General features: G+C 38.1%; 2 protein-coding genes across 2 annotated transcripts in view; one reads left to right on the top strand and one right to left on the bottom strand.

Moving 5' to 3' along the window:
• Positions 1 to 4,758, top strand: part of Sardh (Sarcosine dehydrogenase) — a 28,510-nt gene extending 23,752 nt beyond the window's left edge. The window contains exons 14-17 of the mRNA XM_088227983.1: positions 1,118 to 1,266; positions 2,382 to 2,614; positions 3,106 to 3,272; positions 4,374 to 4,758. Coding sequence (XP_088084109.1) covers positions 1,118 to 1,266; positions 2,382 to 2,614; positions 3,106 to 3,272; positions 4,374 to 4,616 — 792 coding nt within the window. The 3' untranslated portion in view covers positions 4,617 to 4,758. The remainder of the gene's footprint in view (positions 1 to 1,117; positions 1,267 to 2,381; positions 2,615 to 3,105; positions 3,273 to 4,373) is intronic.
• Positions 4,711 to 9,193, bottom strand: LOC148280689 (peptidyl-prolyl cis-trans isomerase-like 3). Its single transcript, XM_088227984.1, has 4 exons — positions 8,790 to 9,193; positions 7,997 to 8,095; positions 6,429 to 6,547; positions 4,711 to 5,636 (listed from the first exon to the last, which is right to left on the bottom strand). The coding sequence occupies exons 1-4, from the start codon at positions 8,928 to 8,930 to the stop codon at positions 5,510 to 5,512; spliced, it is 486 nt and encodes a 161-aa protein (XP_088084110.1). The 5' UTR covers positions 8,931 to 9,193; the 3' UTR covers positions 4,711 to 5,509.
• Positions 9,194 to 15,399: the final 6,206 nt, after the last annotated feature.

The following is a 15,399-nucleotide window of genomic DNA, read 5'->3' as shown; positions in this document are numbered from 1 at the left end:
ACTTACCCCCGAAGTGATTCATCACATAGGAAGATTTCTGAGTGAGAATGGTGTAATCTTTTAGGAGGCTTCTATTTAATTTTTTTATTTATCCTTTTGTACATAATGTTAATAGTACATTAAAAATCCCAGTCTACATCAAATCATCTACGTGGATGGCAGAAATCATATTTCATAGGATGAATTGCCAAAAAAAATAAATAATAATCAGATGCAGGTAGTAGATATTCATATGAATAAGTATAAATTAAGATTTGAAATCAAAAGTTAAAATTGAAATCTAAAGTAAACGTTAAAATTAAAAGTTTAAATTAAAATTAAAGTTAAAAGTTTAAATTAAAAGTTAAAATTAAAAGTTAAAATAAAGAATTAAAATGTTAAATTGAAAGATAAAATTGAAAGTTAAATTAAAAGTTAAAAGTCAAGCAGGAGATAAATTTTAAATGTCTACCAGATCTGATAAAAATATGGTATTTACAATGTAATATGTCGATGTCACTAAAACTGTCTATTGAGTGCTATTTTCCATGAAATTAGTCATTGAGTTAGGAATGTCAAAGAGTACAGATTGACAAGTTCTACGGACAGGGACTCGATATGAAATGCCTCTAACAATTTCTGGGCTATCAATTAGGTAATTAACAATTTTGTAGAGAAAGCTCATATCCAACATGGTACGCCGAGTTGCGATTTTGAACCTTGTGAAAATTAGCGGACTCAGTCCTACTTGAAAATGAAACTTAATTTTTAAAATCTAATTGACTAAGAAAATAATTTTGAATATGTTCAATACGATTTTTGTAAGTATTATATTTAGTATTCCAAATCGGCGAACCAAACTCTAGGACATTAAGTACATATGAAAAAAAAAGTTTTCTTAATGCGTCAGTTCTTGTGAAAGGTTTGGTTGATCGTAAGACAAACCCTAACATTTATAGTTATAACATTAATATACAAAAGTGACAACTTTTAATGATTAAATTCAGTATAAAATGAAATTTGAACAGTAAAACATCCTCGAATAGTGATTGGATAATCTGGTAACCCGAACGTAAACATCATGATAGGGGCAGGTAAATGACAATAATCTTACAACTGTAATGGCATGTATTTGAAGGAGAGAATATTCTATGTGGTCGCGAGCGGCTTCTCGGGCCAGCACACTCTGGCACACGCGAGGAAGGTCATCCGGGATAGGGGACTGCAGGCGACCGTATCTGACGCTACTTCTCACATCGGGATCCTGTCTCTCCAGGGCCCTAACAGGTACCCACCCGACACTTCTCTTATTATATGACACGATCTATTGTCACAGGCTGTATTCTGAGGTATATTTTCTGTTTAAAGAGTTAATTGTTTATTTTATTATGAAATTTTGTCGTTACTTACAATTATAATCATCACATAGGTACTCATAATTGTAATAGTAATCTACTCATTACCAATTTTTTAAACTGAAAATTTTCCTCACATTTAAGAAAAAAATTACTGAATGGCTGATTAGCAATAATGCCTTACATTACTTTTTCTTTTACAGACATTTCCATACATCGGTTCAATTTTTGTATTTTTTAAAATATAATTTTTAAACAATTTCTTATAATTAAAAAATTCGTACACATCATTTAGTTGTTAATTATATTGATTTCCAGATAACTAATTTTTACCTCTTCTTCTTCCTCAGTCTAAAATAATAAAAAAACTGCTTACAAACTGGTCCGTGGTCTTAGGGGTTTTTCTTTTATTTTTGTATGCTTTTTGTACCAAATAATTTTTTTATACTGTTTTTTGCATACGACTTTCTAAAGTATAATAAAAAGTGTAATTACAATAAATATGGAAAATTGTATATAATTTTTACACAATATCTGACACGTAATTCAAAAATATATAATGTCCTTTAACTATTAACACCGTGTTAGTCTTTTTTGTTTTTTTACAGGAATATGAAAAAACTGCTTATTTCAATTGTATATAATTTTTACACAATATCTGACACGTAATTCAAAAATATATAATGTCCTTTAACTATTAACACCGTGTTAGTCTTTTTTGTTTTTTTACAGGAATATGAAAAAACTGCTTATTTCAATTGTATATAATTTTTACACAATATCTGACACGTAATTCAAAAATATATAATGTCCTTTAACTATTAACACCGTGTTAGTCTTTTTTGTTTTTTTACAGGAATATGAAAAAACTGCTTATTTCATTGAAAGCACAACTTAATTAAAGCTTTAGATGCATTAAAATGAATTGCTTATGCATAAACTGTCGACTATTAAAAAAAAGCTAATAATTATATAAAAAATATAAAACAATAAAAGTCAGGTACTTGCAAGGTGATTAATTTCCCTTTTCACCGATTTTTCGTCCAGCCAGAAGATTCTGGAGCAAGTGTTCGAGCGCTCCCTGTCGGAGTTCGGCGTGTCTACCGCGGAGTCCGTGGGGCCGCAGTGCCGGGCCCTGCGAGTGGGCTGGACCGGGGAGCTGGGTTGGGAGCTACACGCCCCCGCCGCCACCCTGCGCGCGCTTCTGCCCCGCCTGGGGGCCGCGCCCGGGTGGAGCCACGCAGGCTGGAGGGCCCTCACCGCCCTCAGTGCGGAGAAAGGTAGGCGGGAATGGCCCGGAATCTCGCGGCTATTATCTCGTTTTTAAGAAAAAAGGTCCAGGACACAAACTAGCCAGCCGACGCTGGTTATTTTATTTACTTACAGCTCAACATCCAGCCTTACATTTTATAAAATTTTACAATTCAGAACGACGTGCTTCCGGCTGCAAGTATTTCTCTTTCGAACTGACAAATAAATTAATATGTTTTTAAATAAATTAATGAAGTTTTTACGTAAGTTCCTGTATTTATTTGTCATGGGATTTAATAAATTTCAATTAAGCTGCGTACCTTAGATATTTACCTACCTATCCGTATAGAATTAACAGTCCAATCGTCAATAATATTGTTTCTCGATAGAAGTATATTCCGATGAATGATGCGAAGTGATGTTTCTAATATCTGACCCTTAATGTCATTTGCATCAATTAAAAAATATTATCCAGAACAGCGTAAACGGAAGGTTATCCACAGTGCTTGCGTGTGTTTAGGCTACCATCTGTGGAATGCGGATGCGCGAGCCGATGACACTCCGCTGGAGGCCGGGCTGGGCTTCACATGCCGCAAGGGGGGGCTCTACACGGGAAGTACCGTAGTGGACCGTCAACGCAAGGAAGGCGTTACCAAGAAATATACCTTCTTCACTCTCAATCAAAAGGTTATTTTAAAACAACTTATCTTTGGCAAACAAGAAAAAAGCATAGACCAGAAATGGTTCCTTTTTAAATTTGTTTGAAATATATGAAAAAAATATTTTATATTGGAGCGAAATACTATGAGTTTAGGGGGATCGATATTTCCCTAACATTCCATAAAATTAAAAAAAATAATCCAATAAAGACTTGTGGTTTCCTTAAAAAACTTTGCTCCCAAGCTGCTGTCTAATTTTGTTTACATTTTGTAGCTATCATATGTTTTTTCCAATAAGTTTATATAGCCAAAATAATTTATAACATCAGCTCTTATGGGCATCGCACCGACACACTAAAAAAGTCGCCTCTCTATTGACATGCATAAGATGACAACTCCCCGTGCTTTGAATGAACATTTGAAATTGATGGGATATTTCCACTGTTTTTAGTTTGAAATTCAAAATTAGAAAGCAGCCTTAACTACGCTTGCCTACTTTACGAGGCATCAGGTTTTCGACGTCCTGGAAACTGCTAACTGTTCGTCGGCAGTTCACGTCAGAACTACGGGATACAAATCTGACTTAGGGGGATGCACAGGGGCTGGCAGCCGACAGAGATGCCTGGGAGATCTTCGTGGACACCATATGCGGACATGGAATGATGATGATTTTAGTTTTACCGGTTGTCACACAGATGCCACTATTTTATTTTTATTTTTGATAGTGATTTTATCTCTCTAAGTCTAATTAAACAAATGGACATGTCAACTGACATGCCTTTTTGTCATACGTCAAGTGTCCAATGTTAGTGAAAAAAGGAACCTACAACAAGAAAACTGGATTGATGCTTTTTCAACAAAGCACCGATAAATTCAGTTATTTTCACACCAACATTTTGCCTTCAGAAATAAGTTTTTCGTTCTTTACGTATTATTGTATTTCAATGTATAAAAATTCAAAATAATTTAACATCGAAGATTTATGAATATCAGTTTTCTATGGTGGGGCTTGTGACATAAAGTAAATATAGGTACATAAATTTGTTTTGACCATCTATCAACTGGCATTACTGGCTGGGTGTACCGATATCTTTCTATCAATTTAAGACTAATAAGAGTATTTCTACAGAGACCCCTGTTCGGCCTGGAAGCGGTGTACCGTAACGGGGTGCCGTGCGGCTTCCTGCGCAGGGGCGACTACGCATATCACCTGGACCGCCCCGTGGGCACGGCCTACCTGAGCCTGCCCGACGGCCAGACGCTAGCCGACGCCGAGTACCACATCGAGAGCCTGGGCGTCCTGTACCCCGCCACGCCGCACCGGGCCTCGCCCTTCGACCCCAAGGGACTGAGAATACGCGGCCAATATTAACACAGCTGAAGTAAAGTTCCATACGACTGATGGGGATCATACTGTTAACATGTTAAAAATACAAATGTGCATCGTGCACAATAACAACAACGGCTTTCTTTCTGTAAAAATGTTTACTTAATAAATATGTACCGTAATACAATGCGAGAGATTATAAACTATCACCTGTACGTATGTGCGTATGAGGTCCGCTGAAACAAAGACGGCAATCTCCACCGTTAATCTGAAATTAAATAGACATTGCGACGGATGGAGAAACAAAAATACCATTGGTAACTGCAAAGATTTCAGAGCATAAATGGCAGTGTCTCCATTGATATGTTATCTAGATGCGGCGCTTACCGCCTGTCTCGTGTTCCACTCATTGAGGTTTCTGCGCTTGACCGATATTTGGTGGGAAATGTTTTTTTTCGTATACGATGAGTAAATGTGATGCGGCGTAAAAGGGCGCGACACACAGCTTTGAATTCACGGTCAACCGGCATATATGGCTATTTTTTTTATTCTACTACGCTCGTTGCATGGCAATGTTGATGCAGCATAACACGACAACACTCGCTGCCACCTCTCCACTCTCATTGGTGTGATTTTTAGTACATAATTTGAACCCAGCTTTGTATGAAGCATCATCAATTAAATCCTACCTCAGAGAGTATCTCATACTTTTTTAACTCAATTTATTTAGTTTCAAAACAACAAGGACATGTTACATAACAAAAACCATCTATTAATTCAAAATAACTCGCAATAAAATTTACACAGGTAGTAAATTCAGGCAACAATTATTAACTTAAATAGAAAGTACTTTACATATTATTCAAAACCAAGAAAAGGGGAGAATGTCGTCTTCGTTTTCACACGTCTCATATGCATGTGAAGGCAATGAGTTACAGTTAGGCAGCGAGGGGATTGGCGTGTATGGTGACAGAAGATATTCTGATCTCCGAAAGAGGTTTGAAGTTCTTGGCGTTGACAGGAATTTTCTCTAATTCGTCCAGAGCATCGAATCCATCGATAACCCTGAGGAGGAAGGAGAACAATTATTATTGTATATAAATGATGTAGATGTGTAACTCTACTACCATCTTCCGAGTGAGGAAGCACTCTCTAGTTGTGGTGAAGGATGCCGCTGATAATGGCCATTACGCTTACACCTCCCGGTCACTGCTATATACATTATGTACTTATATACATATTTATAATTGCTAAGGAACTTGGCCTCTGATAGAGGTCCGGGCAGCGTTGCCAACCCTACTGATTTCTAAACATTTCCATTTGATTACAATTTATTTGTCCCCAATATGGATTGCCTCCACTTATAAATGAATAAGCCGAATACTCACTTTTTCCAGTTAGCTAAGAAAGCTACTTTTTCTACCATCTGTTAATTATTTTTTTTTTTTTTTTTAAATTGCACCACAACAGGGCAGAAGGCTCAATTACCCAAGTACCCAGGTTGAGAAAAATCACATTTTGAAAATTCATGTTCTCACCGGAAATGGAAACCAGAAACTTCCGTGCGTAGGTCGAGGGTCTTAACCACTACCAGCATGAATGGTGAATATTACACAGTATGTAAAGTGGGCACTTGAACCAGTCAATGACAAATCATAAGCCCCGTAAATGCCTAGACTTCCATATTCCTCCTCAAAAATGTTTACCCTCTCTGTTGCTATAAATTTGTATCTTAATAACTCCCTAGGCAGTAAAATCCAGCATGTCTACAAACATTTGGACATACGGCTTCACATAGGAATCTGCTGATGAATATGATAATAAAAATAAGAAAAGGGGAGAATATGCGGTACTTACTTTCCAAACAGCGTGTACTTGAGGTCTAGGTGGGGTTGTGCGGAGTAGGTGATGAAGAACTGACTCCCATTGGTGTTGGGTCCGTTGTTGGCCATAGAAACTAGTCCGCGGGTCGTGTGCTGAAACCGCAATAAACACGTGACTACAATATTACTATATCTCTCAATAGCAAGAATCAACTACATACAGTACTCTCTCAGTATAATCCACCACCCTAAAAACTAGGCAAATGTTGGATTAGTGAAAACGGCGGATTATAATATATACAAACAAAATATAGTCAAATTTAAAACAGCTATTTTGTAAAAATAGTTTTTATTGAGGTACAAATACTTGCACCATGCAGTTTATTGAATCCAAATTAAATTATAAAATTACATACAATTATAAACTATGTTTATTCTTTTTCAGAATTTTGATTCTTTCAGAATTCAGAATTCTTTCAGAATTTTGATTAAAAAGCGTAACTTACATTAAAAAAAATGTTTAACTATTTAAAACACAATCTTAACTAAAAAAACATAACCAACAATAACATAATATTTAAAGTATTTGTTCAGTGTTGTTTGCTTTATTTCCTCAATATTTTTTGGAAGATTATTGTTATCTCGTAATTTACATTATACATTACGCCGAATGTGTTGATGGTTGCATTATTTTCCTCGGCCCATTTAATAATGATAATAACATCAATCTCAGCTAGTGCATCTTCCGATTTGGCTGAATGAGCCGTAGTCTGTTGACAATTACTGTCTTCACCCCCAGAATTGAAGCACGTTGTATATTTATGAGCTCGTCTTCAGTAAGAAGTAATTATACTTTATACAAATACTCAAGTTCTAAGAAACTTTCTGCTTTCCATTATTTTAAAACATTTTGCGTCAGTTCTGCGTTTTAAGTCGACCTATGAATAAATTCTTCTAAGTCTAAAGGCACTTCATCGGACTACTAAATTTGACATACGAATACTGGCGAATTATAGAGGCTGATTTTGTGCTTTCAACTAGTGAAAATAACAGCGAATCAAAGTAGTGTGGGATAAGTGAGGGGCAGATTACCGAGAGAGTACTGTAGTAGGTTGTTTTAAACCATATTCAAAATATCTTTCCATATGCCACAGGACCAACTATGGTGGCAAATCAAAGCGCAGGGCACCGGGGCATAAGAAAAATCACACTCAATCATAATGCTCTTATCAGGTTTCTATGTGTCCAGGCGGATGAAGAATACTGGTCTGCGTGTGAAATAGAACCGGAATCCTTAAGTGTTTTCGATTCGACGGCTGCTCTAAGGTAAAAAGTCCTGAATGAGGACATCGAGTGGAGATAAGTCAGTTGGCGAGTTCGTCTACCGTTCTCGAGGTCCCGGGTTTGATTCCTTGCAGGGTGCGGGGTTCTTGGATTGGCACCTGAAGCGTAAGACCTCACCTCATGTAACGGATGATCTGAACACAATGTACCTGGTGTGGAAAGGGGAATAATGATGGTGAAGCGAGCATCTCGGCCCGCCGACGTCAACCCACGCGAAATGTAACACTTGTAAGAGGAAGTAATGCTGATGGAACGTACTTTAAGTTCTTCCTTGAACTCGTCCTGGAACTTGCGCCCCCAGATACTGCTGCCCCCCTTCCCTCCTCCCGACGGGTCCCCGCTCTGCACCATGAAGCCCTGGAACCATCGCACACATAAAGGAGAGATACCGATAACAATGCGCTTTCTCAGTTTCTAACAAATGGCTTAACTATTTTTTGGCTTAAATTTTAATCCTTATATTGTAATCTATTTTCGCAATACAGTACTTCTTGTTATTTATTTATGGCATATGTCGATACAGTGAAAGCACTACGCACTACGAAAGCACGCACACCCGAAAACAGAAAGACCGAGGGTCTTCCTATCGGTTTTGCTCGTTACTAACTAAAACTTTTTTTGTTAAAAATAGAGTAAGTAATTATTTTTTTTACCACAACAGGCCAGGTGGCCCAATTACAGTGGTGAATACCCAGACTTGGGAAAAAGCACATTCAATTTTTAGTGTTCTTACCGGAAATCGAACCCAGAACCTTCTGTGCGTGAGTCGAGCGTCTTCACCGCTGTGCGGCGGAAGCCGCCAATTATTTGGATATTGCAATACTTCTTCGTAACCAAATTGCAATAACACGAACAGTAGAAAAAAACAGTTTAATTCGATTGTAAATTCCAAATACAAAAATCTATTTATGGTATTTTGCTTCCGATTATTACTATCATTATCATTATTCTGTATGCAAAGACAGCGAAAACGCTCCGTCCACATTGTCGATACTGGGTATATCTTGGAATGCGATATAAATGTATGGAAGGACAGCGCAGTATTTCCCACCTTGATATTCCTGTGGAACAAGCAGCCATTGTAGTAGTCGCTAGCACACAGAGCGAGGAAGTTTTCACAAGCTTTGGGGCACTCTTCGCAAAATAGTTCTATCTTGATATCGCCGACGTCGGTGTGTAATGTAACCGACATAATATGGGAGTTGAGTGATAATTACTGTGGCGACTGACGCTTTAATGGAAACTCACAAACACAATATTTTGAACATCTTCAAAATAACCTCTACCGCTTCTATAGAACTTTCAACCACAGATTATATAGTACAAGTACTTTCAACAACAAACAAGATTGACACTTGACACCTGAGCAGAGTTGCCAGACTGGATCAAGCGAAAATAGGTAGATTCTACCGATGAAAGTAGTCGACTACATTCGATGGGTAAATGTAGTCGACTGAAAGCCCGAACGCAGTAATGTAGTCGAATGAATTCACTCAGAATATTGGGTAGCCTCCTCACAAGCCAAGGGTAAACATCTTTTCCAACTGAAACTGAAAAGCCTTGGTTTTCCAAAGTGATTTTGAACAAGTTTGAGACATCCTCCATATGCAGAATGCGCATTGGGCACTGCTGCAATGGTTCTCACCTGTTCAGAATCCATGTCCGGGACTCCATTTGCGAATGTCAGCTAGATGAGGAAGATTTAAACCATATTTTTTTTGGATGCCCCATGAATGATTGTTATCCTGATTTCCTATCCGACCTCTATGATATTAATATCCCATTCCCTATTCATATTCTAACTCTCATGTCCCCACCCAATAAACGTTTTTTAAAACACGGGAGTTATGGCCGACACTTATGTGTTGACCTTGAGTTATCACTAGACTTTTAGTCAGTCAAAAGGAGGTTGAAATTGACATGTTATGTACATTTTTGAATAAAGAATTGTGTATAGATATTTACTTTGGTGTAACAGAGCAAAATTAGAACTTTCGAGCCTTTTTTCCAACATTCGATGAATTTCAAACTAAGCGCACTCCGACACAGACAGCAACTGTTTCATATAGCGCAGCACAGTGCTGTTGTTGTGCGCGAAGTTCACGCACCTCTGTCGTACGTAGCGAATCTTCTGCCTCTCCTGTTCCGCCCCGGTACCCCGTTCCACCCCGGGTTCCCCTACTCGTCCGAAAATCTTTTATAAAATATATGTAAAAAAAATAAGAAGAAGAAGAACCTACCGCCAATGTGCTGCCCATAGATAAAATATAATATCATGCCAACTGTCAACTGTCAGTCCCACGTGTTATGTGTACTGTTTACGTTTGTTGTTATTGTCTAAGATTTTTGTTTTAGTATACTTGAATTATCCTTAAAACTGTTGTAGACCTTCAACATCATCTCTATTTTATATTTAATAAAGGATGTCGAATTTTGTTTCAAATAAACGGTTACTCGAAGTAAACGATCGCGGTAGCTTGTCATTTTGTAACGAGTTAGTTCCCATAGACTGCATTAAATCTGAACATTTTGATGATGAGACTTCCAATCATTCCTATGCAGGAATCGATATAGACGAGATTGATTTAAAAAAGGAACTCGAGGGGTTTTTCGCCGTAGTTACGCTGGATCAAAAATCTGATGAAATTCAGACAGGTTGTGATAAATTAGGTATCAAGAATTATAGTATAACACCTGTTTCAAACGAGCCGAGACAGAAGGACAAGCTCGCTACGGAACATGAACACGGGATGATGCGCTGCGACCGCCGCCAGTACGAATCAAACCTTTATCACCAAATGGAGAAGCACATGAAAAATCATTTTCCCGATAACACTCCGTTCCGGCGCTTGGAGTGTCCGTTCAGCTCTCACAAGAAATATCGTCTCAGACGTCACGTAATATCTCTTCATTCCGAAGAACATCCATTCGCTTGCGATTTATGCACTTTCAAATGCAAATGTTCCTGGTCGCTGAAACGTCACAAGGCTTTGACGCACGAGGGAGATGAAAGCAAAAATAAGAAATATAAACAAATTCAAGACTTCGTTTGTCCCAAGTGTGGGAAAGTTATCTCGAGTGCTTGTAATGTAAAACCGCATCTCAGAACTCACGAGAAAGGAGACTTTTATTTCTGCGCCGAGTGCCCGTTTTCGTGCCGCTGCCCCAAGACGCTGAAGCGGCACGGCGCGGGGGCGCACGGCACGGGGCGCGGCGGCGAGCGCGCGCCCCCTCGCCACGCCTGCGAGCGCTGCAGTTACAGTACGACGCAGCGCCATCACCTGCGCCGCCACCGCGCCACCCACTCGCGGAACTTCCCCGCCCGTCCGCGCCGGCTCTGCCCCGGCTGCGGCGACTACTTCACCCCGAAGACGTGGGCCGACCACCAGACCCTCGGCTGCTGAAGGGCGACAGGGCTACGCAGCGTCGTCACGAGGACCGTACGCCGTTCTATTATATATTTCCTGCGATCGATTTTAGCTGTAACTTGTTTTTTATGCAATATACCCATATGTTTACCACCAACTTTACCGGAGAATTAACACCAACTTTAGTGAATTAGATTTTCTAATTGTCCGCGTGAGCATCTGAGATGATAAACATCCCAAATAAGAAATTCGAGCGGAGATAAGTCCGCCTCGTTGTGTAGTGGTTGGCACGTTCGCCTACCATTCTTCGAGGTCCTGAGACAAATTATCGAAATACCCTGCATTCGGTTTACAAATGCAGCGCCCTATGCACCACCAAAGGTGTGGGAAGGGGAATGATGGTGTCTTTTTTTCCATATGATTACTATCAGCCTCACCAGATAGTGACAATTAAGGTACAATAAATAGTTAACAGTTTCACTTTTTTAAAGCTCGAATTGATTTTTATGCAAGGATAAGATAAATCCGGCATTGTTCTTTTTTAGAATTATCTTTTAGACTGTACTGTGTGGAATGTTTCTCCCATTAAAAAGAGGTTTCCGTGTGTTTTTCTTTCTCCATTACTAATATTTTAAAAATGTAATGTAGTTCACAAGTGCACTAACATTTTTGTGTGAACACTTAAATAATGAATCTTCAATGGATTTATAGCATATATAGTTTTATGTAAACATTGAATTCACCAACCCATGACCCGATGACACTAGTCGCAACTCGTCAATAACTGTGATTAGAATATAGAAGTAGTATTTTAATAGATTATGGAGAGAACCTATGTGTTCCGAGTCTGAACCTGTGAAGGTTGAAGGAACACATCGATACTACCATCATCACCAGATCACTCCGGTGATGATGGTAGTATCTATTCCGTGCATATAGTCTGAGACAGTTGACTCATCACCTCATCAGTCAGCAGTCCGTAGCTGTTGAACTCTGATAAACAGTATAGTTACGTTAACAAACAAAATTCTCTAAACAAGGTATTAACACACTTTATGTGGGAAAGGTCGTTCTACCCGCACGCCCAACTGGCGCCTATCAGCCTATCGGCGGGAAGGGTAGAAATACCCGCTACGCCAGCCCCACTTTCAAGGTGGGAAGGTAGATCTACTCGATTATTTCACCTGACTATTTTATGTGCATGCTTCAAGGTGCTTCAAATTACACACACACACACATATATATATAAAAATTCAGAAAAGCTGTCGTTTCATTTCCGTACACATACACAGCTCTCATGAGATACGTGAGCTTGTGCGGAAGATTTATAAATTATATTAATCTTCTTTTCTCACATTTTTATTATTTATTTTTATTTATTTATTTTATTTATTTATTTAATTTTACAATACGCCCAAGGGGCATTTCCAAAAATAATACTGGTAAGTACAAACACAGAAAGTAATAATTTAAAAAATAAACAACACATTAAAAAAATAATAAATATTTTATATGCATGTAGAAACAATAAAAAGCATTATATAGATTGGTGACTAAAATAGCAACATTTTCCGATTGTAAATTTTATAATAATTTGTTGTTTGTTTGTCGTTTTGCGACAAATACCTATATATTTTAATGTCATGTTATAAATATATTTGGCTTCTATCTCTCTTGACCCTTATCTCTTATTAGATTAGCATAAGCGGTATATGATGAGTGTGTATTCAAAATTTTGTTAAAAAATGTTTTTTTATTAAAATGGTATTTTAGGAGATTTTTGTAAAAAGTAGTAATTTATTTAATTTTTTGCCGATTTTTGCCCGCCGTGTTGACTTGATACATTAAAGCGATGCCCGCATAAAATGTGTTAAGTAATTCCAGATATTTATTTGACAAACTATATACCGTAATTTTCTCCAACGATTACATTAACCGAAGATTCTAATAAAATCCTGAATATAAATCTTAAATTAAAATATTTCCTCATTTCTCCCTATCATATCTCAGTTTTGACTGTTTATTGATTCTGGTACTGATTTAAATTGAAAATGGATTGGTTGGTACACTATTTAAATAGCGTAGCAAATATTTAGGTATCCAGGTGGATACCTAAATATTTCAATTTAGGCTCCATTTTTAGCTAGGTAAAAGTATGCTAGAAAATACAGATTAAGATGATTTTAATTTTGATCTTTTTATAATTACTTTATCCTAAGCAAGTCAATTCCGCTTGATGGAGGAAAATATCCATCTCCTCCTCCCAAAAAGTCTGCGACCTAGAGTATGCTGATGATGCGGTTATAATTGAGGATTCAGTCACGGGTCTTCAGGCCACTGTAGATAGCCTAAATAAGTACTCCGCATGCATCAAAATTGCAAAAACCCATGTACTGTGTAACACTTCATGCCTTGATGCCCAAAATCTCCCGACTCTGTCAAAAAAAAATATTGAAAGGGTCGAGAGTTTCAAATACCTGGGAGTTTATGTTACGGAAAATGGGAGCTTTCAAAAAGAACTGAAGAAATAGCAGGCGCCACAATCAACAGTATTTAGGCTGCCTGGAGATTGGATCTTTACTCAGTGAAAACCAAATGCCGCCTATGTAACACCTGCACAACACCTATTCTCCTCTACGGATGCGAATCGTGGCACCTCACTAGTGACTCCAGGGCCTAGGGGCCCAAAACAGCAAAATTCTGAGTTTTGAGAATAAGTGTCTTGGAAGAATCTTGGGTGTGCGGTGGTGGTTTGACTTTGTGCAGAATGAAGTAATAAGAGAACGGACGCAGCAAACTCCAATGATAACTGTCATCACGCGGATGCGATACGGTCGGCATGGCCATGTACTGCGGATGCCTCCTGAGAGCCTTAACCACGCTTGCGTACTTTACAAGGCATCAGGTTCTCGACATCCTGAATGTCCACTGCTGGACTACGAGTTCATGTCAGAACTACGAGATGCAAACCTGACTTGGGAGGATGCACAGGAGCTGGTAGCCGAAAGAGATGCCTGGAGGATCTTCGTGGACACCATATGCTCCAACTAGAGAGCGGGCATGGAATGATGATAAATTTTGGTTCTCTGATTTGTGAGTACACAACACTACCACAGGACCACAACCCGGTTATCTATTAATAGCACCCGAAAAATGGCTCAATTTTCCATTAAATCTTGTACTTTTTTTTTAAATTCCAAAACATTGAAATTGTTACGGTATACCTGTTTCTGTAGATGCCTTTTCCGAAGTAACCAATCGTTACTAAACATTTTTAATAAAGCAACTCTCAAGTATATACGTATATACGTATATTAATAACATCTCGAGGGCGCTTTACAAAGTGATTCTATGAATATTGATTTTAACCTGACTTAAAATTGAAATAAAACACACGTTTACAAATTGCCAAGCCTGGTTATCCATATAACCAGTTCAAAAACCGTTTTTATGCTTTTTTGAAGGAAGTAGGCACATCAGCAAAGAAAGACTGCCTGCCTTTAACAATAATAATAAAATAAAATAAATTATATACTACGAATTTATTCTAATCCGGTGGGTTATTTCCAAAATGTCATTTCACTCTCACAGTTTTGGGATTAAAAAAATAAGTTTCTTTTCGGCGTTTAATAATCGACTCTTAGACATCACAAACGCGATTATTAATTGACGGGCGGCATCAACTGACAATTTTTTACATGTGCGTTTGTCTCGGCTGGTAGAAGCGTGGACTTATCGTCCTATTAATTTGAGCATCAAGAGAAAGGTCTAGAATTCAGGAAGACTCCCAGTAGTTTAACGGTGGGTAAAGTGATGCTTCTTATATCAGGTAGTACCCATATCCTGCATCTGGTTGAAGCCATCTATGGATGGATGGACAACTATGGTTGTTTAATTTTCAATGGGTTTTTAAGTACGTCTATTTTCAGTCGTGCTGTTTCCTATTTTCGTAATGCATTCATTAATTAAGTTAACAGGCTCGCTCTTCTCTACTGGTTTAAAATAAAAACAAATCTGTGTATCATCGGCACAGTGGTGAGACCACAATCCACATTCTTCGATAATGTTCTCTATATCTAACAGTGCATATGAGATAGAGGAGTGGTCCGAGTACCTACGAGAAAGTAAGGTGAGCACAGAACCCCAGAACACAACTGCACATTCTCTTTCATGAAAATATGACTATAAAATCATTTCATTTTAATGAGTGTACGAAAGTGTGTCTACAATTTCACCTGTTCAAGGTGTATAGATTTATATAATTTATGAAAAATGGACTTTCTGATTGTAGTG

This window comes from Micrasema longulum, unplaced genomic scaffold (genome assembly GCF_059751315.1).
Source record: "Micrasema longulum isolate JH-2025_06_02 unplaced genomic scaffold, ASM5975131v1 h1tg000550l, whole genome shotgun sequence".
In the NCBI taxonomy this organism is placed as follows: domain Eukaryota; kingdom Metazoa; phylum Arthropoda; class Insecta; order Trichoptera; family Brachycentridae; genus Micrasema; species Micrasema longulum.
Note: the sequence above shows the minus strand (reverse complement) of the source record. Positions and strands in the feature narration are given on the sequence as shown.

Bases quoted from the DNA above. Each gene is read 5' to 3' on its own strand.
- LOC148280689 (XM_088227984.1), bottom strand. From the start codon at position 8,930: ATGTCGGTTACATTACACACCGACGTCGGCGATATCAAGATAGAACTA. The intron at 8,096-8,789 runs GTGGGAAATACT...CGATGGTTCCAG, and splicing joins TGTTCCACAGGAATATCAAG to GGCTTCATGGTGCAGAGCGG. The intron at 6,548-7,996 runs GTACGTTCCATC...TTGCGGTTTCAG, and splicing joins AGTTCAAGGAAGAACTTAAA to CACACGACCCGCGGACTAGT.